Raw genomic sequence first — 23,372 nt, forward strand, 5'->3', positions numbered from 1 at the left:
GTTGTGTTGCAGACAATCCAAAAACAACACGCACCACTTTCCTTCGCATGGCGGCCATTTTCCTTCTTTCCCGGTTGTGTCTTCTTCTCCTTCTAGGATTTCGGCAGTGCTATTTCCCTCCTCAGGACGTTGCGTTAATGAACAATGTCACACTTTTCATTTTCATACATAATCTCATATCGTTAGGGAGCTGTAAAAACGATTTTAACGATTGTTTGATGCTTCTGATTATTTCTGGTTACTGCAAAAGGAGAATCGCTCTGGCAACCGTTACCTAGCTGCGCACTCGCTGCCTGCGGACTTCCGGTCTAATGTCACCGCACGAGGTTCCTGAAGAGTCGAGCTGCGTTTGACAAGTCAAAATAATCTGTTTTCTTAACGATATTCACAAGTAGAGTTCATATAAACGCTAGAAAAAAAACAATTGAGATGTTCTGATAATTTGACTGCATTTCACTTATCTTTTTTTTTTTTAACTAACTTTATTTACAACACTGTGATGATACAAGTCCCTTTCCTAACCACTGAAGTAAAACAAACAAAAGTGAAATGTCAAAATAAGTTAAACATGAAAGAAAAATATAAAAAGTATATATTTGATTATAAAATTATAATCAAATAGAGACTAATGTAGAAGAAATTTCACTTTTAGTCTTTCCCAAAGGGAGGGGATTCAGTCAAACAACATTTATGGATCTTCAGTATTTTGTTATGATGATGATGTTGTTAGTGATAAATTCTCTCTCCCCTGGTTCTTCATGTTGACTCCTAACTGGACAGAGAATAAAGAGAATAAATTTATATTTATGGATTTGGGGCTCCACCAGTTGATCAGATGAAGATTTCCATCAGTTTGGGATCAGGTTGCAAACAGAAAGCAGCTGCTCTGTTGTTTTTACATTCACATGCTGAGGTGAAACTACAGTGTTGTTGCCATAACTCTTATTAAAAAAAAAGGGTATATCCTTCGTATCATGTTAAAAAACGCCTTTGCTTTGTGTTGATGTTAGCTCATGTTGTACTACCAAATCTAAATGTGTTAAAATTACTTTTTAAATAAACTTAGGCTACAGTGACAAAAACAACTTGAGACAAGGTTTAGACTTATTCTGAGTTTTAGTTTTTTTTATTTACATTTTATACTTTTACAAAAAAAACAACTCTTTTTAATAATAACAACAGGACTGCAAAGCCAGAGCACTAGTAAAGATTCAGAACAACCATGAACCCTAAAATACAGAGTGGTCTTGTCAGTTTTTAAAAGCCTTTTAAACTGTGGACTATGATCCAGTTAAAACACTCAACACCACAAACATCAGTTCTCCCTAATCACACTTGTGCAGGTTGCTGTTTACTATCCGGGATGTTTTTACTTTTTCTTTTTTTGTACAGTTTCTCCAAACTACAGTTTAAATACAGTATCAAAGACACAAAATACAACATCTGTCTCAAAGCAGGTTGTACTCAAGTAGCCTACAGTATAAAGAATACGCAACATAGTATGAGTGTATATACTGTATATTTATATATATTTATATATATACACACACTGCAGACAGTCACAAAGTGAAGACTACCAAGGCCCCCCATACTCCCACCAGACTAAGCTGTTTCTATTCACATTTAACAAGAATATCCAAAGGTGCCATGAAACAGCACCCATACAAAAGTCACCAAAAATATATATGCCATTATGAAGAGCTACCATGTTTTGTTTTGTTGGGTTTTTTTTTTCCTTATATTTTCCTACTTTTAAATAAAACCATAAGGACTGGAAAACGTATACAACATCAAGTGTACATTGAAAAGGCATGTCCTGTATATAATCGAGATATTCTTGAAAAACATTGCACATAAAAAGAGGGAAAGAAAACGTAGAGAGAAAAAAGAAGAAGGTGCATGCTTGAACAACAGATCGAAAGCTATGCTGGGTGAAGAGTCGTTTGAGAACAGATAAGGCAGATAGATCATCATCAGACAGAAGAACGCATCGGCACCGGGCGGAGACATGCTCTCCGCTTCACACGACGACGATATGAACATGCAGAAACTTTTCAAAACAGAAACAAAAAACAGAAAGGAACCGAACAGAACCAGTCACTTGATATCGAAGCCTTGCTCCTTGTTTCACAGATCAGACGGGGTCCTTGCCTACCTTCAGTCACATTTGAATAAAAGAAAAAAAAAGGATACATTCTTTTTCTTTTTTTTTGATTTATATATATATGTATATATATACTATAGATATATATATAATTCATCATTCCAAAGACAGAATTAAAACTCTTAAAACACCACCTGTCCATTTATTGCACACCATTGGTTCACAAAAATATTTTGGGCACTTTTGCGTTTCAACAAACAGCAGCATTTCATTATAAAAACGTTTGTTTTGAATACAGACACCGAACACAACAGATGAAAAGCATGACGTACAAATGGAGAATAGAAAAGTTTTTTTCTCTCTTTCTCTCTCTCTTAAATTTCGACATTGTGCAACTAGAGTTAATAGGTCCGTTTACTAAGGCTAGCCTCTTAAATGCACAACATCATACAGTGTTTTCAGGGGCGAGACAGCGGGACCCCCTTTTTGCTGAAATAGCATGGACCACTCGAAATGATTATCTTTCTATTTATTTATTTATCTTTAACTATGTGCAGTTACTGATTGCCACGGCAAAAAATCCCCAATGACATAGAGGACGTTTGGTCCTGGAGGAAAAAAGCTTGATTTGTACCCAGACAAAAGGGCAAATGGCACAACTTTGTGAAAAAAGTGACTGACAGGATGGCACGAGGGCGAGGAAGAGGGGGGGGGGGGACAAGCTCTTATTAAAGGGATACGCCAACATTTTTTTTTCGTGTCTTGCCTCACTCCAGAGTCCATGACCAGCAGATAGACACCATCCTTTCGACTGTGCGTGCAGTAACAAGGGAGATAGAGCCGTATCGCCCGTAATTAGCTTAGCTCAAACACTGGAAGTGTATGGGTAGTGTTAGCCTGCCTCCACCTAAAGTCATCAGAGAAACTCTTCAGCAACTCTAAACGGAAACCGGCGGGCCGATCTTCGTCTCAGAGCTGACAAAACTCTCCGGTAAGGCATCTTGAGCGGTCAAATGCCGGTAACGGGACAAGATTGGTCAAAACGGAGGGTTCAAGCAAAGACGGTTTATTTTGGTTCAAGCTAGCTACATCGAGGGTAGGTTAGCTTCCTGTTTCAAAGTAAAAGCACAAATTCTATCGTCATGGTTTTCTGTATGTAAAGGGCAACGGGTGTTTTATTTTGTGAAAGTAACCGGAGGTGCGTTGGTCACAACGGCTAGCTTGAGTAGCGCTGAATTTGTCCGCACAAAATTGTAAACAGCTGGTATTTAGACAAATTAACGACACACTGCTGATCTAAACGACTACTTTCTCACCTAAAAATGTTTGAAATGTCGATAAAGTAATATATAGAGTTTAGAGCTAAAATGAAATCAGCTTCTGACTGCTGATTTCTGCTCGGGTAGGAGGCAGGCTAACACTACCTATACACTTCCAGCGTTTGAGCTAAGCTAATTAGCGGTGCGCCAGCTCTGCCCGTATCTCTCTTGTTACTGCACGCACAGTCAAAAGGACGGTGTCTATCTGCTGGTCATGGACTCGGGAGTGAGGCAAGACATGAAAAAAAAATGTTGGCGTATCCCTTTAAGATGCTCTCAGTGGATTTCAACGGTCAGGACAGGAGGACAGTGTCACATCAATGTCCTCATCACAGCTAATAATAAGAATATTCATCTTTGCATTTACAATCAACCCTGTACAGGAGGGCTCACATCACATCCTGTTGAGGAGGGGGGGTCAGGGGGGGTTCAGGGGCTCAGGGGGTCGACGACGACGGGAAATAAAAAAAGATTTCACTTCACGAGAAACCCCCAACTCACAGTCAGTAGCATTCAACTCATGGATCGTCGCCATGGGCGTCATTATCTTCTTCTCAGAGAAAGTACAGGCACGACAATAATGTCCAAGTACAACATTCATTACAACCATGTTGGCACACACAACACAAGGTAACCAAGGTAACAGGAGCTGGAGGTTTGACCCAAAATCAGCAGAAAAACAAAATGAAACAAAAAAAAACTTGGTAACAAACTTGCCAAACTGTTTTCGGCTCTTGCTTGACACAACATTATTTTAAATCATCATTTATAATGATTGGACTCACAGTATTTGCATTCACACCAACAAAAACAAACACGCTCACGTCGCTTCCAAAGCGACATCATCATCATCATCATCACAGGCCATCACAGACGGCCGCCATCACCACTTCCTGCTTCCCTGGACGCAGGACGTACAGTAAATCTCTACATGTTTAGTCAGGGAAACTTTCACAACAACGACGACGACGACTTAAAGAAAAGAAAAGAAAAGAGAAGTAAAAACAACAGAGACGATGCTGGTGGTCACTCCACGCTTTCTGGAGGGTTCGGAGGAGGGGTAACGTAATATTATCAGTTCGTCACACACACGGGATGAAACGATGATGTTGGACCTAGAACTGTCACAATTATGACATCGACCGTTAACGAGTGAATTGACCTCTACTGATCATTTTACTGTGCTATTATAGAATAAACCTTAATAAAACACATTTGCCTTATGAAGAAGAAGAGGAGCCATTTATATCTATGATGCTGATGTCAATAGACGCTCCAAATAAACAGTTTCTGGCTCCACTCAAGTGCAATTAAACCATAGAAGAAGAAGAAGAAGAAGAAGAAGGGGGCGCAATGTGATGATGACGTCACTAAAAGAGGAACAGTCAAACATCAAACGGTGGAAAACAACGAGAATATGGTCATGGAAATCTGACATTTCTGTTGGTTTCATCCAGAGGAATGGAAACCATTTGATAGATTAGGCTAAATCAGTGGTTCTCAAACTGGGGTCAAGGGGGTCCCAAACTTTTTCTTGAAATGTTACCACTTTTTCCCAAAAGTATTAAATTATTTTCCAGAAATGTCCTAGCCTCAGGTCACCAGGGTCTTCAGAGAGGTGTCTGTTAACTCCGAATTTTGTCTGCATTCTGATTCCCGTCTTCTAGTGGATCCGGAAATCACCAAATTCACCAAAATAAAAGTGTTCACCAACATAAAACTTATAAAATAGATATTAACTTGTAATACAATAAAAGCAAAAGGTTAACTAAATGGCTCTGGGACTTTCTTGTAAATGATATTCCCTAAATTAAAGAGTTTCACCGCATTTTATTAGCTTGGTGCTTTTATTTTGACGGAAAGGTCTGTCTCTCTCACCCTGGATCCGGTTGCTTACCAAAACAGCGAGTCAGCGGCCCCAGACTAGAAATTTCCCAATTTTTTTTCCAAAAATTCACACTATTGGCCCCAATTTGAACGTACATAAAAAAGTAAACCAGAAAAGTAACATTATTCAGTCAAATATTACACAAATATTTGTGTATTTCTGGTGTTTGTTTCACAATGTTGTCCACTGGGGGATCCGTGGTCAGTTTAGGGGTCCTTGATGTAAAACAGTTTGAGAACCACCGCGCTAAACTAAATGATGGCGATCGGGCGATGACGTGATAACTGTGACAGGCCTAAGTTGTACCGAAATGAAACATCACTGTAACAGTCATGCAGCATCAGTAGAGTACCGCGCTAAAACACCAGGACGCCACGGCAACAGGCCGAACTCCAGGTTGGGATGAAACGCTACTTCACCAAGTCTCGTGTTTTTCGAGCTCGTGTGGGACGACGACGACGACGGCGCTGCAGCCGTGAGGAAAAAACTTCAGACTTTTTTAGATTCTTATGTTTTCTTGTTTTTAAAAAGATGCATCAGTGCTGATCTGAGTTTTTTTCCTAAACTCGTCGAGTTTAAGCTTTTGACGTTAACAACAGTGTTAATCGAAGATCGATTTAAAAACAAAAAAAATCATAAACTGCACAAACATCTAAAGGGAATACTCTGTCGATATAATTTCAAGTTTTAAACATTTAAAAAATGAAATGTACTGTGTTCATATTGATAAAAAGAAAAGCACGCACACACCAGACATGTCATATTTCACAACACCCAACTTACACAGCATTCAAATAGTAAACTACAGTACAAGCTATTGCAATATAGATAATATTGACATTGAACAGTTTGCCTATAGCGACGGCACTGAAGGAATATAACACAGTCTCTGCCCAAACAAACTAGCATAATCACTACAAATGAAATACAAGTTGTTGTTTTTTCTTTAGCTCAGTTTGCAAAGACTTGATTTGTCACCGTTGGCAAAGTCAAGACCTTCTTCTTCTTCTTCTTCTCCTTCTTCTTCTTCTTCTTCGTCTACACGTTACTTTGATAACACGGGAACTCAGGCACTTTCCAAAAAATAGGACAAGGCTTGGATTGAACAGACCTCAAGTTGGCTAAGACAGAAACGACTGTAGCGCTGCATTCACGTCATATGGGAAAAAAAACAACTCCTCTGTAAAAAAAAAAAAAAAGAAGAAAAAAAATACTGTCTCACTGTTGATAAGCCTTATTTTATTTTGAAATTCAGATCCGGGGGATGAACTGAACCCAGATTAAAGTGATTTACTGCACGAGCTTCATTCAAGTTCAAGAGATCAGAAGAAACAAAACAAAAGAAAACTTTTGACTTTGCTGAATTTGTTTTGTTTCTTTTTGGTGTAAAACGTTAAAATCATATCGATAAGTGCATCTGGGAGGCAACACTAAGGCAACTGAAGTCTCCGTCTCCGTCAAAACACGTCCAAGTCGTCGTCCCCCTTTTTCTTTTCTTTTTCTTTTTAAAGCCGTGGATGTTCCCATATGACATGGCTGCAGAGGAAGTAAGACATGACGGGCGAGTAGAAGACGTGACTCATTCGATGGTGATGGAAACCAGCTCCTTGGCCTGGACGACGTGCTGCTGCTGCTGCTCTTCTTCAAACGCCTCCGGGGAACTGCCCCCGCCGCTGTTGTCCATCTTGGTCTCCTCTGTCATGGCGGCCGTCTCGTCAGCGTCCATCTTGAGGGGATCCAGGGGCTCGGGGGAGAGGAAGCCGGAGGAGCTCTCGCAATTCTGGGTAGAGGAGGAGACCTGGGAGATGACGGGCATCTGGACCGAGGAGGAGGAGGAGGACGACGAGGCGGCGGCGGAGGCGTTGGAGGCGGGGGTGGAGGCGGCGGTGGCGGAGGTGCTGCCCGGGTAGACGGGGTGGTGCTGGGGCTCCTCCAGCTCGTACTGGACTCCCAGCACCTCCTCCTCCTCCTGCACCTGGCTCAGGTAGTCGGGCACGAGGAAATCACTGCAAGGACCAAGAGAAGACGTTGAGTTGAGTTGAGTTTCACCGACCTGGACGCCAAACGCCGCAACATAAGATCCTGAGATCAAACCAACCACACGTCGGGTCTGAAACGCCACGTCAAGAGTAAAGGGATATGCCAACATTTTTTTTTCATGTCTTGCCTCACTCCCAAGTCCATGACCAGCAGATAGACACCATCCTTTCGACTGTGCGTGCAGTAACAAGGGAGATAGAGCCGTATCGCCCGTAATTAGCTTAGCTCAAACACTGGAAGTGTATAGGTAGTGTTAGCCTGCCTCCTACCCGAGCTGAAATCAGCAGTCAGAAGCTGATTTCATTTTAGCTCTAAACTCTGTAAATATATCACTTTATCAACATTTCAAACATTTTTAGGTGAGAAAGTAGCCGTTTAGATCAGCAGTGTCGTTAATTTGTCTAAATATCAGCTGTTTACAATTTTGTTTGGACGAATTCGGCGCTACTCAAGCTAGCCGTTGTGACCAACGCACTTCCGGTTACTTTCACAAAATAAAACACCCGTTGCCCTTTACATACAGAAATCCACGACGATAGAATTAGTGCTTTTACTTTGAAATAGGAAGCTAACCTACCCTCGATGTAGCTAGCTTGAACCAAAATAAACCGTCTTTGCTTGAACCCTCCGTTTTGACGGATCTCGTCCCGTTACCGGCATTTGACCGCTCAAGATGCCTTACCGGAGAGTTTTGTCAGCTCTGAGACGAAGATCGGCCCGCCGGTTTCCGTTTAGAGTTGCTGAAGAGTTTCTCTGATGACTTTAGGTGGAGGCAGGCTAACACTACCTATACACTTCCAGTGTTTGAGCTAAGCTAATTACGGGCGATACGGCTCTATCTCCCTTGTTACTGCACGCACAGTCGAAAGGATGGTGTCTATCTGCTGGTCATGGAGTCGGGAGTGAGGCAAGACAAGAAAAAAAAATGTTGCCGTATCCCTTTAAAGGGAATAATAATTATTATCTCAACGTTTGGCAAATAACAAAGTGGTCCTGATAAACCTCCGTCACACTGGAGGAAAACAACTCCATAAGTCTGGAGAATCAAGAAAATCAATCTCAACACTGATGTTGATTGATTCAACTGTTCAACCTGGAAGAAGTGATCAGTTCACACATCAATAAACAGACAATTCGATTAATTAGATTGATTGTTAGCATGACACAAAAATACCTCATCTTTTATAGTTTTGTAAAATTTGTAAATATATTTCTACATCACTTGGATCATGTATCTATGTATGTTTTTTGGCCGTCCAATCCGAAATCAAGTTAAAAACTGTTGTTGATCAAACACTCTGATGCTAAAATTCAAGATTTGGATCTGAACACATAAAAAAAGCGCTAAAATGTCAAATGAATCAATTCAAACTTTTATCTACGGAGCTGAAACTCAGACCAAAGAAAGAGTTTTTAAAGTCAAAACATTTCAGTGTTGTTTAAAATTTCAATAGTGATTAAATTTCTAGCTGCTGATTGAACTCAGAATAATTTCGGCACTGATTTGCTTCCGTAAGAAAAAGTCAAACACACTCTGAACATCCAGGACATTGGGGTTAAATTCAGACCAAAGAAAAAGTCAAAGTACTTCATTGTTGTTTAAATTTCAAAATGTGTTTCAGTTGATGATTCAAGTCAATTACTTTCAGCTCTAATTTGCCTCCATAAGTCGCCAATGTGTTTAAAACCACTACAGATTTAAAATATTTAGATTTCAAATTGGATTAATAGAGACTGGGCCCTCGAAAGTATAAACTTGGACTTCTGTATCAAAATAAAAGTGTGCGTCTAAACTTTCTCATGTATTTTGGCACCGTTCTTACAACATTACACCAGTATTTTGTATTTATTTATTTATTTTTGGGATATTTTATTATAGATTTGTGGATTTATATGTGTATTTGAATTTTTTCCCTTCTCTTCTGCACTAATGTGAAAGCTGCTGTGGCACAATCATTTCCAAGTATGTCTTGTCTCTATAGAAACAGAGGGATCAGAGCTTGTTATCCAAAATCAATAATTAATTAAAGGGATACGGCAACATTTTTTTTTCATGTCTTGCCTCACTCCCGAGTCCATGACCAGCAGATAGACACCATCCTTTCGACTGTGTGTGCAGTAACAAGGGAGATAGAGCCGTATCGCCCGTAATTAGCTTAGCTCAAACACTGGAAGTGCATAGGTAGTGTTAGCCTGCCTCCTACCCGAGCCGAAATCAGCAGTCAGAAGCTGATTTCATTTTAGCTCTAAACTCTGTAAATATATCACTTTAACGACATTTCAAAAAAATGTAGGCGAGAAAGTAGCCGTTTAGGTCAGCAGTGTGTCGTTAATTTGTCTAAATACCAGCTGTTTACAATTTTGTTCGGAAGAATTACGCGCTACTCAAGCTAGCTGTTGTGACCAACGCACTTCCGGTTACTTTCACAAAATAAAACACCCGTTGCCCTTTACGTACAGAAAACCATAACGACAGAATTTGTGCTTTTACTTTGAAATAGGAAGCTAACCTGCCCTCGATGTAGCTAGCTTGAACCAAAATAAACCGTCTTTGCTTGAACCCTCCGTTTTGACCGATCTCGTCCCGTTACCGGCATTTGACCGCTCAAGATGCCTTACCGGAGAGTTTTGTCAGCTCTGAGACGAAGATCGGCCCGCCGGTTTCCGTTTAGAGTTGCTTAAGAGTTTCTCTGATGACTTTAGGTGGAGGCAGGCTAACGCTACCTATACACTTCCAGCGTTTGAGCTAAGCTAATTACGGGCGATACGGCTCTATCTCCCTTGTTACTGCACGCACAGTCGAAAGGATGGTTTCTATCTGCTGGTCATGGACTCGGGAGTGAAGCAAGACACCTAAAAAAATTTTTTGGCGTATCCCTTTAAGGTGGACTGAGACTGAGACTGAGACAGGAACAAAAGCAGCAAGTTCACACACACACACAGAGAGACAGAAACATCCAGTCGGTGTGGTGGTTAACATATCTTTTCTCTATGCAGGACTGAAGGATGATGGGAGTCGAGAGGCCGAGTCGACTGCCAGAGAGTTTTTTCCATCCTGTCATGATCTCAGGCATCGACCTACTACTATAAAACCTTTGAGGAGTCAACGGCCCGTTTGAGTCCCGCTGACCTGTGAGGACTTGACTTGATTAAGAAGTGGAAAAGTCTGGGAAGTAAAAAACACACGTTGTCGACTCCATAAAGACACTGTGTTCAGACTTTCACGAGGCTTTGATAAAAAAAAAAGAACACAGCCCACTCTCTCCTGTGTTTGCTGAAGGAAAATCCATTCATATAGAAACAAACAGAGACGACTGAGCCACCGACCGGAGCTTTTTACGGGGCCAAAACATTTGACAACACAAGTTTTCAAGATGAAAACTGTAAAACGAGTGATTTTAAACAACACTGAAGTCCTTGATGATGTATGTGTGTGTGTGTGTGTGTGTGTGTGTGTGTGTGTTTTCAGTCCAGAAAACTGAACTTCCCACATCCCCCACTTCGTACTCACGTCTCATGAACAGCCAGAATGAGCTGCAGGTGTTTACTTATTGTTTTTATTGTATTTATTTATTCATGTACCGCTACCAGCTGCTCCCATGGTTGGTGTTAAAGAAACAGTTCAACATTTTGACGTGCTCAGAGTCAGAGTCGATTGATGAACGTCACACCTGAACGGTTCTGTGCAGAGGAAACAGACCAGTAACAACCCTGTGATGTAAAAAGTTTATTTAATAGTTTTAATTCTGAACCTGTTGTTGCATTTTTTTTGTCTTTTTTATCCATCTTCAGGTTCGACCTGTAGCTTCTGCTCGTTTCTTTGATCTTTATTCATGTTCAGTTTTTCCTACATTTACTGTTTTATACAAATCACAACAACTTCTTTACATGTGAAAATCAACTTGACAATAAACCTGACTGTGTTTGTTGACGTTTCTGAAGAGTCTTTGCCGCGTTTCATGTGTTTTATTCTGAAATGTTGATTTCTTTTCTTTATAAATTCATTTTTTCAACAGAAAACATCAATAAATCTCAACTTGTCGCTGCTACAGTGGTTAAATATTTCATAAATCATCTTCAGATTCAGTCTGGACACTGACAATTAAAGTGGAAGGTGTTGGTTTCTATGCAGATGTTGCTGCTTTAACGCAAATACGACATCATTGGTCATTTCTGTCATTAGCTGACGTGTGTGTACAGTTGTCAGATGTTTCTATGTGCACTGTACTGTTTGTGTTATTATAGTTTCAACATTTTCACTGTTTCATTAGTTTTTATTTTGGTTTCATTTTTCAGTTTGCTTTTTTATTTCTGTTTAGTTTCAGTTAACTGATTAAGCAGTTTAAGTCTTAGTTTTTCAGGAGGGAAGTCTTGATTTGTAGAAGTTTCTCTGTGAGAGCTCTAAAGATGAACTTTCAATTTGTGTTTCCCTTTTAGTTTCATCCCCCAAATGTTTCAACACATTTACTTTTATCCACCTGGGGGGGTCGTACTGGAAACAGTCCTCTGTCTTCCTGCAACTTTTCAGTTTAGTTTGAGTTAATTTTTTTATTTAGTTGTACACAAATTTTAGTTAACCACACTAACCGTGGTGTACACTACTCTAAAATAGTGCACTCACTGAATAAATAATGAATTTCTTCTGATGTACAAGAAACTTGTAACAACACAACAATCAGTGAGTGCACTGCTACACATCCAGTGTGTTGCCAGCTTTGAGCTCATGAGATAACAAGTTCAATCTGGTTTGTTTAGTTTATAAACTGCAGCGTTAGAAGGCCAATTCATCAGGATGAGGAACTGATCATTATCAAAATAAAGAAAAAATAGAAAATGAAAGTTTGTTTGGATTAAACAAGTGAGATTAATGTTCGTTTCTGAGTTTAAATAATTCAACTTTTTGATTTTTCACCGTTCAGATCTGAGTCTCATCGATCCTCTGACTCCAGGGAGGAAAACCCAACGAGCACCTCAACCTCCCTCTCTCTCTCTCTGTCTTTCTGTGTCTGAATGTTCCTTTAAAGGGATACGCCAACATTTTTTTTTTCGTGTCTTGCCTCACTCCCGAGTCCATGACAAGCAGATAGACACCATCCTTTCGACTGTGCGTGCAGTAACAAGGGAGATACGGGCAGAGCTGGCGCACCGCTAATTAGCTTAGCTCAAACACTGGAAGTGTATAGGTAGCGTTAGCCTGCCTCCACCTAAAGTCATCAGAGAAACTCTTCAGCAACTCTAAACGGAAACCGGCGGTCCGATCTTCGTCTCAGAGCTGACAAAACTCTCCGGTAAGGCATCTTGAGCGGTCAAATGCCGGTAACGGGACGAGATCGGTCAAAACGGAGGGTTCAAGCAAAGACGGTTTGTTTTGGTTCAAGCTAGCTACATCGAGGGTAGGTTAGCTTCCTATTTCAAAGTAAAAGCACTAATTCTATCGTCATGGTTTTCTGTATGTAAAGGGCAACGGGTGTTTTATTTTGTGACAGTAACCGGAAGTGCGTTGGTCACAACGGCTAGCTTGAGTAGCGCCAAATTCGTCTGAACAAAATTGTAAACAGCTGGTATTTAGACAAATTAACGACACACTGCTGATCTAAACGGCTACTTTCTCGCCTAAAAATGTTTGAAATGTCGATAAAGTGATATATTTACAGAGTTTAGAGCTAAAATGAAATCAATTTCTGATTGATTTGGGTTCGGGTATGAGGCAGGCTAACACTACCTATACACTTCCAGCATTTGAGCTAAGCTAATTAGCGGTGCGCCAGCTCTGCCCGAATCTCCCCTGTTACTGCACGCACAGTCGAAAGGATGGTGTCTATCTGCTGGTCATGGACTCGGGAGTGAGGCAAGACATGAAAAAAAAAATGTTGGCGTATCCCTTTAACTGAGAGACATTCAAAGTTTCCCCAGTGAAAACAAAAACAAATGCATCAATCAGGTAAAACCTTCATCACAGACAGAAACCTGCACAAGGAACAAATGATCGTCAGGTATCAGCATCTAAACCTCATGTAGCTCATGTTCTGATCCAGGTGAGATCTGAGTAAGTAAATGATGGTGGTGGGTTGTGGGGGGGTTGTGGGGTGGTGGAGGGTTGTGGGGGGGGTTGGGGTGTATCAGCGCCCCCGGACTTCCTCACCTGCTCTGGAAGTAGTTTGCTAGTTCGGATGCCTCATGGTTCAGACTCCTCAGGTGTACAATTAAATTGCCAGAGTTGGTGAACATGGCGCCGCACGTTTTGCACTCGTAAATCCGCGGCTTGCGGATTATGTGTCGGGAGACCCTCATGTGGTGCTTATATTCACCGAAGGACGTGAATGTGGCGCTACAAATCTGGCACCGGAAACAGCGTTTACCTTCGTGCTTCAGCCGATGCATCTTTAGGGAGTAGGCCCGTGTGAACTTTTTCCCACAGCGGTCACACTGGAAAGGCTTAATGCCTGAGGAGAGTAGGGGGAGGAGGAGGGGGGAGGAGAGGGAGAAAACCAGAGCTCAGACACATCTGTACATCAACATCACAACAGTGTCCATGGGAAGTGAGACTGTTTTCCTAATCAGGATTTCCACGAAATGCCCAGAACAAAAAGTTTCATCCGTTCATCACTAAGTCGTTTCCAAGGTGTTGGAGAGCGAAGACGCCCACAGTCAGTGAAGTAAACATTACATTTGTCCACACATATTTACATTTCTGTGTATATAATATATTTTGGCAGCTTTATCTGTGTTTTATTCTTCAATGCCATTCATCTATGTTATCTCACTTATTCCTTTAACTCTTTTAACTCTGACTCTCAGGGGACTCTGCACAAAATGTTCTATTGTACCCAGCTCGTCTGTGCACAAAATAGCGAAATCTCACCTGAGATAGTCTAACTCTGAAACATCCTGGAAAGACATTACTATCCGATCGCAGAGCGCCTGCTCTCCCCGCCACAGAAACAAACACTTTTTCCTTGTTGTGATGATTTCTTTACAAAAATAAACGGTGGAGCAGTGCAGTGGTAATATCCAAAATATCTCCAACCGTTTATTTTTTTTCGTTTCTGTGGCGGGGAGAGCAGGCGCTCTGCGATCGGATAGTAATGTCTTTCCAGGATGTTCCAGAGTTCGGCTGTCTGAGGTGAGTGGCTACATGCAAAAACACAAAGTTTATACTGTTTATACTGTACACTATATGGGTTCAATGGTGTCTAAGGATTCCAGTCATGTACCATAGATATTTGATTGTTTTCTGAGTGTTTGTTGTGGTTGAAAGAATTGCCCCCATAGGTTAGCGTTGTAGCTATCGCTAGCGCCGGGTTGCCATGGTGTAACTCTGGTTTGCCTGCATCAATTTTAGTCGCGTTTTCTGCTCCCCCCAACACTGGGTGACCATCAGGACAACGATTTAGGGGTCAAAAATGACCAGAATTCTCCTTTAAGGACTCACGTGTCTCATATTTCTCTATTTAAATAAACTACATTCAGATTTCAAATTAAAGATTCAGCTCTGATCATTCAGGACACAAATAAAAAAACAACAAAGCTTCAATTGAATCTATTCAAACTTTTAAATATTCAGGGTAGAAAAAAATCTGTCTTCTCTTTTAAATCAAATTATTTCGGCATCAATTTACTTCCATATGTTTCCAATGTGTTTGACACAGGTAAACAAGGTGACTCAAATATTAAAAGACAGTCATGTGTTGACAGTTTCCGTGTGGTATAATTTTAGTTTTAGTTTTCTGAACAAACAACTAAATATAAATCTGAACTCTTGATTTGATCAGAAATCATGTGTCCGACTGGAACAGACGCTTCTTTTCGGCCTCTCCTTCAGGACGGAGCAGCACAGGTTGAATATATTTCAGAGGTTTTCCACAGTGTTGCATCAGCTGCTCACAGTCGTGACGAACACATCACACTGACTCACACTTCACTTTGTTTACACGTGGTAATCTGGTCTTCCCCTAAAAGAACAACGTCCTGCGAAGTGAACTCACTGAGGAGAAGAAGAATGAGTAGCTGCTTCTCCGGTACAGTGGTGGATTTATTTATAGTTTACCCACAATTCATTGTGTTGAGGTAGCCGATGTTAATCGTTAATTTGTTGTTGTTGTCACAATTGCCAGAAACTCACTTAAATGGATAGTTCAACATTTTGGCAAATTGGCCCATTGCCATAATCCCTATAGTCATAGCAGTAGGTCCGTTACCTTTAATTGTCGGTGCAAGCTATTTTTAGAACGGCGGAGCAGAGCCGTGAGCTGCTCAGAGCTACACTATGGAGGCTCATGGGATTTCCTGGTTTCACCTCATCAAACTCATCAAATACACAATCCAACAACTCCACAACGCTCTGGTGGACAAGTTGTGACCTGCACATCCACCACGCTATGAGATAATAACACAACGTTACCAGACAGAGTTGTTTTAGAGGTAAAAAAAGGTTCTAAAAATAGCTTGCACCGACATTTAAAGGTAACGAACCTACTGCTATGACTATAGGGATTATGGCAATGGGCCAATTTGCCAAAATGTTGAACTGTCCCTTTAACGTTTTCTGTGAAATTACAAAAATCTGTGCAACAATATCTCAACACATTTTTTTTAGTTTTTGTGTGAAATTGCATTTTAATTCAATTTATTCATTATGTATATACATTTTTACGTGTGGCTGATTTGTTATTTTTCTAATGTATTAATTGTTATCACTTGTTTTACGTCTTCAACCTCATTCTCCTGCAAGAAAAAGGGAATTTCCTGATGTGGGAACAGTAAAGATTTGTCTCATCTTATCCTATCTTATCCATTTTCTCCTCTACTACACTACAGCAGACTTTTATTCTGAAATCCTCAGACCTGTCGTCCTCCTGCAGCTCTGTGTTGAGCAGATTTCATGGTTCATGTTTTTTTTGCTGACACTGCTGCACTTCAAACTCTTGTCCTGAACCGGCCTTTTGCAAAAAAAAAAACAGGTCCGACTCTCTCACCAGGTCGTAGAAAATGATTTAAAACTTCCTCAGACTGCAGCAGTTTTAGTTTTTAGTCTGCGGACGTCACAGACGAGCCAGAATTTACCTGCTGCCCGGTTCTGTTTCTGTCTGAAGGTTTTTCCCCCCTTTTCCAGCTGGTTACACTTGATTTATCTTCAGTGTAATTAACACTGGACATTAAAGTGTTTTGATGTGACTCAGTCTGAGTGACGAACACTGTGTTTGTTTTGTCTGTTGATTCAATTTGAAGACAGATTTTTATTTTTATCGTTTTTTGTTTTGTTTTTCGACCACAGGCTAAAAAGAGAGTTAGAGAGTTTTATAAACTTTAAATATGTATATAAACTGTAATCTAGACTTGTTTACAGGTTATACAAATAATATTTCATGTTGATCTTTTTCCACAGGAACAAAAATAAACCACAAAAACAATCAGAGCTACAACATTTAAACTTCTCTGTGACCTGAGCAGGTTTCAGATTTTATACTTTTTCTATTCCAGACTTCAAACTCTATTTATGGCACTTTTTCTCTCTTTAAACAACCTCGCTTAATAGCGTCTGATGTAACTAAACATAGATTAAATCCAACAGTATTGGATCATATGAGAGAACAGCGCCAACATGATAATTTGGACAATTTCTACATGATCTAAAAATAAACGAGGACAGAACATCCAAAACATCTTACAACAGGGCAACGCTTCCAAACTTTCCTCTCAATGTCCTAATATGTAAGATACACCGACTATAAATGGTTTCACCCACGAGAACTGGTTTTTCTCTTTTCCCTTTATTCCTTTTTTTAATACTGACTTCATGTTTTTACCGATACCAACATAAAACTCAAAACTCTTTTAACTATTTCTTACTGTGATGCACTTTATGTGGAGACGCTGCTGAGTTTGAACATAAAAGTGTGTTTAGAGGAGTTGGGCCGAGCTAAAAAAGAGTAAAAGTTGTTTCAGAGTCGGTTGTGAAAGCTGCAGAAAATCTGATAAACTGCCCGAGTGATTACAAAGTGAGTCGACTGCAGAAATATCCGAGGGTGTGGAGTTCCAGCGAAGTGAGCTCACCACATGTCATCTGTCTGAGGCCACGGACACCAGGCTACGATAGCCGCCGCTAGCACGCCAGAGTCTCCAGTAACAGTAGCACCACAGTAAATCTAGCTGTAAAGTGTCTTAAAGGGATAGTTCAACTTGTTTGGCAAATCCTCCTCTCACCATAATCCCTATAGTCATAGCAGTAGGTTCATTACCTTTAATTATCGGTGCATGTTGTGTTGAGATCGGCGGGGCAGAGACGTGAGCTGCTCAGTGAACACAATGGTCCCTCATCAAACTCATCAAATAGAACGAATCGCCTTGTTGTTTACAACTACTTCCGGGTAGAAAACCAGCATGAGAACAATAGTAACGAACGAGAGTTTAGCTATGTATCATGTTTTTCACACCCTATCACCGTTTAGACAAATCTGAAATGATTGAAGAAACATTACTATTTCTGTGTGTGTGTGTTTTGTGTTGCTTTGTGTTGTATTTATTCAGTTTGGGGGGAATCACGGTGTCTAGAAAGCATCAGTGGCTCAACTGACATGGATAGCTAACAGCAGCTAAGCTAACCGCGGTAGCTAAGCTAACAGCAGCTAAGCTAACGGCGGTAGCTAAGCTAACAGCAGTAGCTAAGCTAATATCAGGACGTCAGCTGTTAAAACCCTCCCGTTGTCGGACACGACATGAAACTACTCCAGTTAGCTCAGTCATGTTGTAACTCAGATTTCCGCTGGAAAAAACATTTTTTCATGGACCATTTATTGAGTCACTGAGTTATTAAAGTTAAACAGCTAACCGTTAGCCCGGCTAACGCTAATCAATGATAACAATGACTAATTACAAAACGTGCACACGTAAATAGTAATGTTTGTCCAATCATTGGTTTTATAGACTTAACAAACATCAGATTAGTCTAAACGGCGATATAGTGACGTGAAAAATGAGATATAGCGAAACTCTCGTCTGTCACTATTGTTCTCATGCTGGTTTTTAAGTAGTTGTAAACAACAAGGCGATTCAGTCTATACACAATCCAACAACTCCACAACGCTCTGGTGGACAAGTTGTGACCTGCACATTCACCACCCTATGAAATAATTATGTAACATTACAACACATGAAGCAAATACCGCCCAGCAGCCGTGTCTGGAATGTAGTTCCGGCTGCATTTCCCTCTAAAACAACTCTGTCTGGTAACGTTGTGTTATTATCTCATAAAGTGGTGAATGTGCAGGTCACAACTTGTCCACCAGAGCGTTGTGGAGTTGTTGGATTGTGTATTTGATGAGTTTGATATGAGGGACCATTGTGTTCACTGAGCAACTCACGTCTCTGCGTCGCTGATCTCAAAATAGCTTGCACCGACAAATAAAGGTAACAAACCTACTGCTATGAATATAAGGATTATGGCGATGGGAGAATTTGCCAAAAATGTTGAACTATACCTTTAAGTGTCTCAGTGTTTCACCTACCGGAGTGTATGAGCATGTGCTGCTTCAGGTTTTGAATGCGTGTGAATCGGACTCCGCAGGTGGGACACTGAAAGGGCCGGTCAGGGCCGTTGGTACCGGGTCGGGCCGACGGGCTGATGTAGAGGTGGTACGGGTACTGGATACCTTCCAACCTGAAACACACAGACAGGAAGTGGTTATCAGCCTCATACGTGCTTTTCTCATTAAAGGGATAGTTCAACATCAACGTTACCAGACAGAGTTGTTTTAGAGGGAAATTCAGAGACTGCTTGATGAAAAATTGTCCCTGAAGGCAACGTGCTTCAGCGGTTTTGCATGAATTTCCCTCTAAAACAACTCTGTCTGGTAACGTTGTGTTATTATCTCATAGTGTGGTGAATGTGCAGGTCACAACTTGTCCACCAGAGCGTTGTGGAGTTGTTGGATTGTGTATTTGATGAGTTTGATGAGGGAAACCAAGAAATCCCATTAGCTTCCGTAGCCTAGCTCTGAGCAGCTCACAGCTCTGCTCCGCAGTTCTAAAAATAGCTTGCAACGACAATTAAAGGTAACGAACCTACTGCTAAGACTATAGCGATTATCTGCCAAAATTTTGAACTATCCCTTTAAAATATATTGATACCAGTCTTATTCACGTCATAGTTGTGGTAATTTAAAGACACCAGCTGTTTCTAGGCCGACATGTCAGTGGCGTCGCCAGTGTCTGGTCGTTTAATGTCTATCATTTATACATTTCCAGTTAAAGGACTTGTTAACCTCTTCACACTTACATGCATCATGTCTTTGACATTTATATTTATCACCTATACAGGTGTGGCCCAGACACCCACTGCACTGACGAGCTGTGGGTATATTCACTATATATTCACTCTGCTGCCTGCGACTTGCCTCGCTGCAAGTTGTAACAAATCGTTGATACCTTTCATCGTCTTCTGCGTGTCCTCCAGCGTTAGAGGTGCCCTGCATTGACGGCAAACCCTCAGACACTCCCTCATCCATCGACCCTGAGAGGAAGAGAGGGAGAAACTATGATTACTGCCTTCACCGAGACCAGCTTACAGAGGTTTGAGTGAATTTACAAAAACTATCTTTAACCGTTGAAAACTAGTCTTTAATCTATACAAACCATTCTCTAACCCATGAAAGCTTGTCTTTACCCTTGTAAACCAGCTCTAACTTCTGTGAACCTAACATTTGTAAACTAGTCTCCAACCTTTTGTAAACTAGTCTTTAATTTTTTGTAAACATCTCCAACTTTTTGTAAACTAGTCTTTAGAGATTCAATTAGGGTTAGAGATTGTTTACAAAAGGTTACAGACTATTTTACATGCGTTAGAAAGGGGTTTGCATAGTTTATAGACTAGTTTAAAATGGTAAGAGACTAGTTTCCATGGGTAGGAGATTGATCACAAACGTTAGAGAATAGTTTGCATATGGTAGGGACTAGTTTATAGAGGTAAGAGATTTGTACAGAGATAAGGGACTAGTTTGCAAAGATCAGAGTACAGTCTGCACCGAGTAGGGACTATTTTATAGAGGTTAGATACAAGTTTTACAATTATTAGAAATTGTTTACAAAGGTTAGAAAACATTCACATAGTGTAGGAACTACTTTACAAAGGTTACAGACCAGTATACAATGGTTAGGGAACAGTCTTCAGATAGGCTACTAGTTAGGGACCAGCTACATTCCTGTTTTTCTAGAGTCATGTAAAATATGAATCTTTATTATTATTATTATTATTATTATTATTATTATTATTATTATTATTATTATTATTATTATTATTATATTATTAGGTCAATGAGGTTTATAAGAAATTCCCTCTCCCTGCCTACCAGAAGCTTCCTTCTTCAGCTGTTGTTAACATTTCCATGCTAACCACATTCTCTGTTATAAACTGTTTATTGTCTGTAACAACATCTCTGTCTCGTCTGTCCGTCCTGGGTGAGGGATCCCTCCTCTGTTGCTCACCCTGAGGTTTCTCAGATTTTTCCCTGTAAAAAGGGTTTTCCATGGAGTTTTTCCTCAGTGGATGTGAGGGTCTAAGGGCAGAGGATGTTGTTACGATGCCATGTAAAGCCCTTTGAGACAAACTGTTTGTAAAAACGGGCTATACAAATAAAATTGCCTTGACGTGTTTTCAGTTATTTCACTTTTTTGTTAATTCCACATGTGTTCATTCATAGTTTTGGTGCCTTCAGTGAGAATAAAGGAAACACATTGAATGAGAAGGTGTGTCCAAACTTTTGGCCTGAACTGAGTACAGGCCAAAAGTTTGGACACGTGAAAACACGTCTTTTCTTCTTTGTCTTCTCTTTCTTCTTTTCTTCTTCCTCTCCTTCTTCCTCCTTCTCCTCTATCTCTGCCCCCACCAATTCTAGTTTCTTCAAAGTAGCCACCCTTTGCTCTGATTACTGCTTTGCACACTCTTGGCATTCTCTTGATGAGCTTCAAGAGGTGAACCTGACCTGAAAATGGTTTTCACTTCATAGGTGTGCCTTGTCAGGGTTCATTAGTGGAATTTCAGTGAGAATCTACAATGTAAATAGTCATGAAAATAAAGGAAATGCATTGTGTGTCCAAACTTTTGACCTGTACTGTATAATATCTGATTTCTATTTTAAACTCATAAAAATTATATATATATAGTTTTTTTGGATGACCATTTGCATTTATGGATGTAATATTGTGCCCGATTTCACCTGAATGCACATCAAGAACACGTTCAGATATGCAACCGCACCGCTAGATGGGGGGAATTTCTACACAATGCACCTTTAAAAAGAATAATAATTGGTTAAAAAATGTTTTTATCAGTCATTTTTTTATCAATCACTAGACATTTCAGGCGACCCCAATGTTGAAAAACACTGTACTAATCCCTTATTGAAGCCGCTGAACCATGTTTCTATTTTTTTCTGACACCAACACCAATAAAAAACCCTGACGGCGGTTGAGGCCGGTGGATTGTGCGTCTCACAAAGCGACTCGGTGTAAACTGGGTCAGGTCAGATACAGTATCACCGGGCCGACTGAGGGGAAACACCACCCACCTATAGACGACGACTGTGGACTGATGAGCAGCTCCTCCTGGACCTGCTCGCTGCCCGGCACCGTCTGCTGGTCGCTCAGCGAGCTCTGCGAGGCGCTGACCGGCTGGGACGACGCCTCCTGCGCCTCCTCGTCGCTGAGCCGCTCCACCTTCACCCGCACGTCCTCCTCCTCTGCCGCCGCCGGCGACGACGACACCGCCTTGGAGCTCTCGCACGTCAGGAAGTCGCTGAGCCGCCGGCCGACCACCACCTCCGAGGCCGCCGCCGCCGCGCCCTGCTCCAGACAGCGAGGGCTCTCCGGGAGCTTGGACTTGTCCGAGTGGAACCGGCGGTCGATGCCGAACGGGAACGTCCACGGGAAGGCGAGCGAGGACTCGACGGGCTGCGCCGCGCCGTCGGAGAAGGACGAGGGGGACGGGTTGGGGATCTGCGGCGAGGTGGTGACGATCTGCATCTGCGCGGTGCATTTGAGCGGACTCTCGGGCGACGCCATCGTCACGAAGCTCTTGCGTTTCCGCCGGGACTCTCGGCAGACGGGGACGTTCCGCTCCATCACGCTGCAGTCCGACGACACGGGCGACACGCTGCCGTCCAGCGGCGTCAGGGCGCAGTTTGACGAGGCGCTCTCTTGCGCCGACTCGTGCGGCTTGTCCCCCGCCGCCGCCGCCGTCGTCATGTTGCTGTTGTTCCCGCCGCCGCCGCCCGGGCTCCACAGGATGCTGGACTTCATGAACTCCGAACACGTGCTGGCCACGGCGAACATCTGCATGTAGCTCGCCGCCGCCAGCACGTCGATGATGTTCTCCGTGCTGATGGAGAGCGTGGACGTGTAGGCGTACTCCAGCAGCGGGGCGAAGCCGCTGACCGTCACGTGGTGCAGGTCCAGCACGAACTTGTCCTCCTCGTCCGGCCGGCCGACCAGCTTGGAGCGGAAGAACTCGCTGCAGCAGGCCAGGACCACCTTGTGCGCCAGGAAGAGCTTGTCTTGGACGCGGATGGTGACGTCACACAGGTGGCCCTCGCTGCGCAGAGCGTTGAGCTTCTCCAGCATCTCCTGGCTGTGGGAGGTGGAGCTGTGGGTGAAGGTCTTGACCCCCATGTTGGAGTCAGGGCCCGACTGTGTACAGGAAACACGTCCTGCAGCGAGAGAAACCCAAACGTAACACTTGAGTTTGTGGAGAAGCATAATAAAAACATAACTGCTGGCGAGACGCTAACAGGCAACAACACTGTTTTTTCATGCACTGATCAATTATGTTGGGCTATTTTTCTTCCTTAAAGGGATAGTTCAACATTTTGGCAAATTGGCCCATTGCCATAATTGCTATAGTCATAGCAGTAGGTTCGTTACCTTTAATTGTAGGTGTAAGCTATTTTTAGTACAGCGGAGCGCAGCAGCTGGCTGCTCAGAGCTACGCTATGGAGGCTAAGGGAATTTCTTGGTTTCCCTCATCAAACTC

At 41.8% G+C, this 23,372-nt stretch overlaps 1 protein-coding gene across 2 annotated transcripts in view; it reads right to left on the minus strand.

The window, feature by feature from the left end:
• Positions 1-1,135: 1,135 nt before the first annotated feature.
• zbtb44 (zinc finger and BTB domain containing 44) overlaps positions 1,136-23,372 on the minus strand; it is a 30,787-nt gene continuing 8,550 nt past the window's right edge. Inside the window, exons 2-6 of one of the 2 annotated variants that reach the window (XM_083984999.1) lie at positions 21,913-23,049; positions 19,775-19,859; positions 18,856-19,007; positions 13,494-13,794; positions 1,136-7,317 (exon numbers count right to left, since the gene is read on the minus strand). In XM_083984999.1, the coding sequence (XP_083841125.1) occupies positions 6,891-7,317; positions 13,494-13,794; positions 18,856-19,007; positions 19,775-19,859; positions 21,913-23,011 (2,064 nt within the window). In that variant the 5' untranslated portion in view covers positions 23,012-23,049 and the 3' untranslated portion in view covers positions 1,136-6,890. The remainder of the gene's footprint in view (positions 7,318-13,493; positions 13,795-18,855; positions 19,008-19,774; positions 19,860-21,912; positions 23,050-23,372) is intronic. The other variant, XM_083985000.1, reaches the window with a different exon arrangement.

Source organism: Trachurus trachurus (assembly GCF_905171665.1).
Source record: "Trachurus trachurus genome assembly, chromosome: 13".
Taxonomy (NCBI): domain Eukaryota; kingdom Metazoa; phylum Chordata; class Actinopteri; order Carangiformes; family Carangidae; genus Trachurus; species Trachurus trachurus.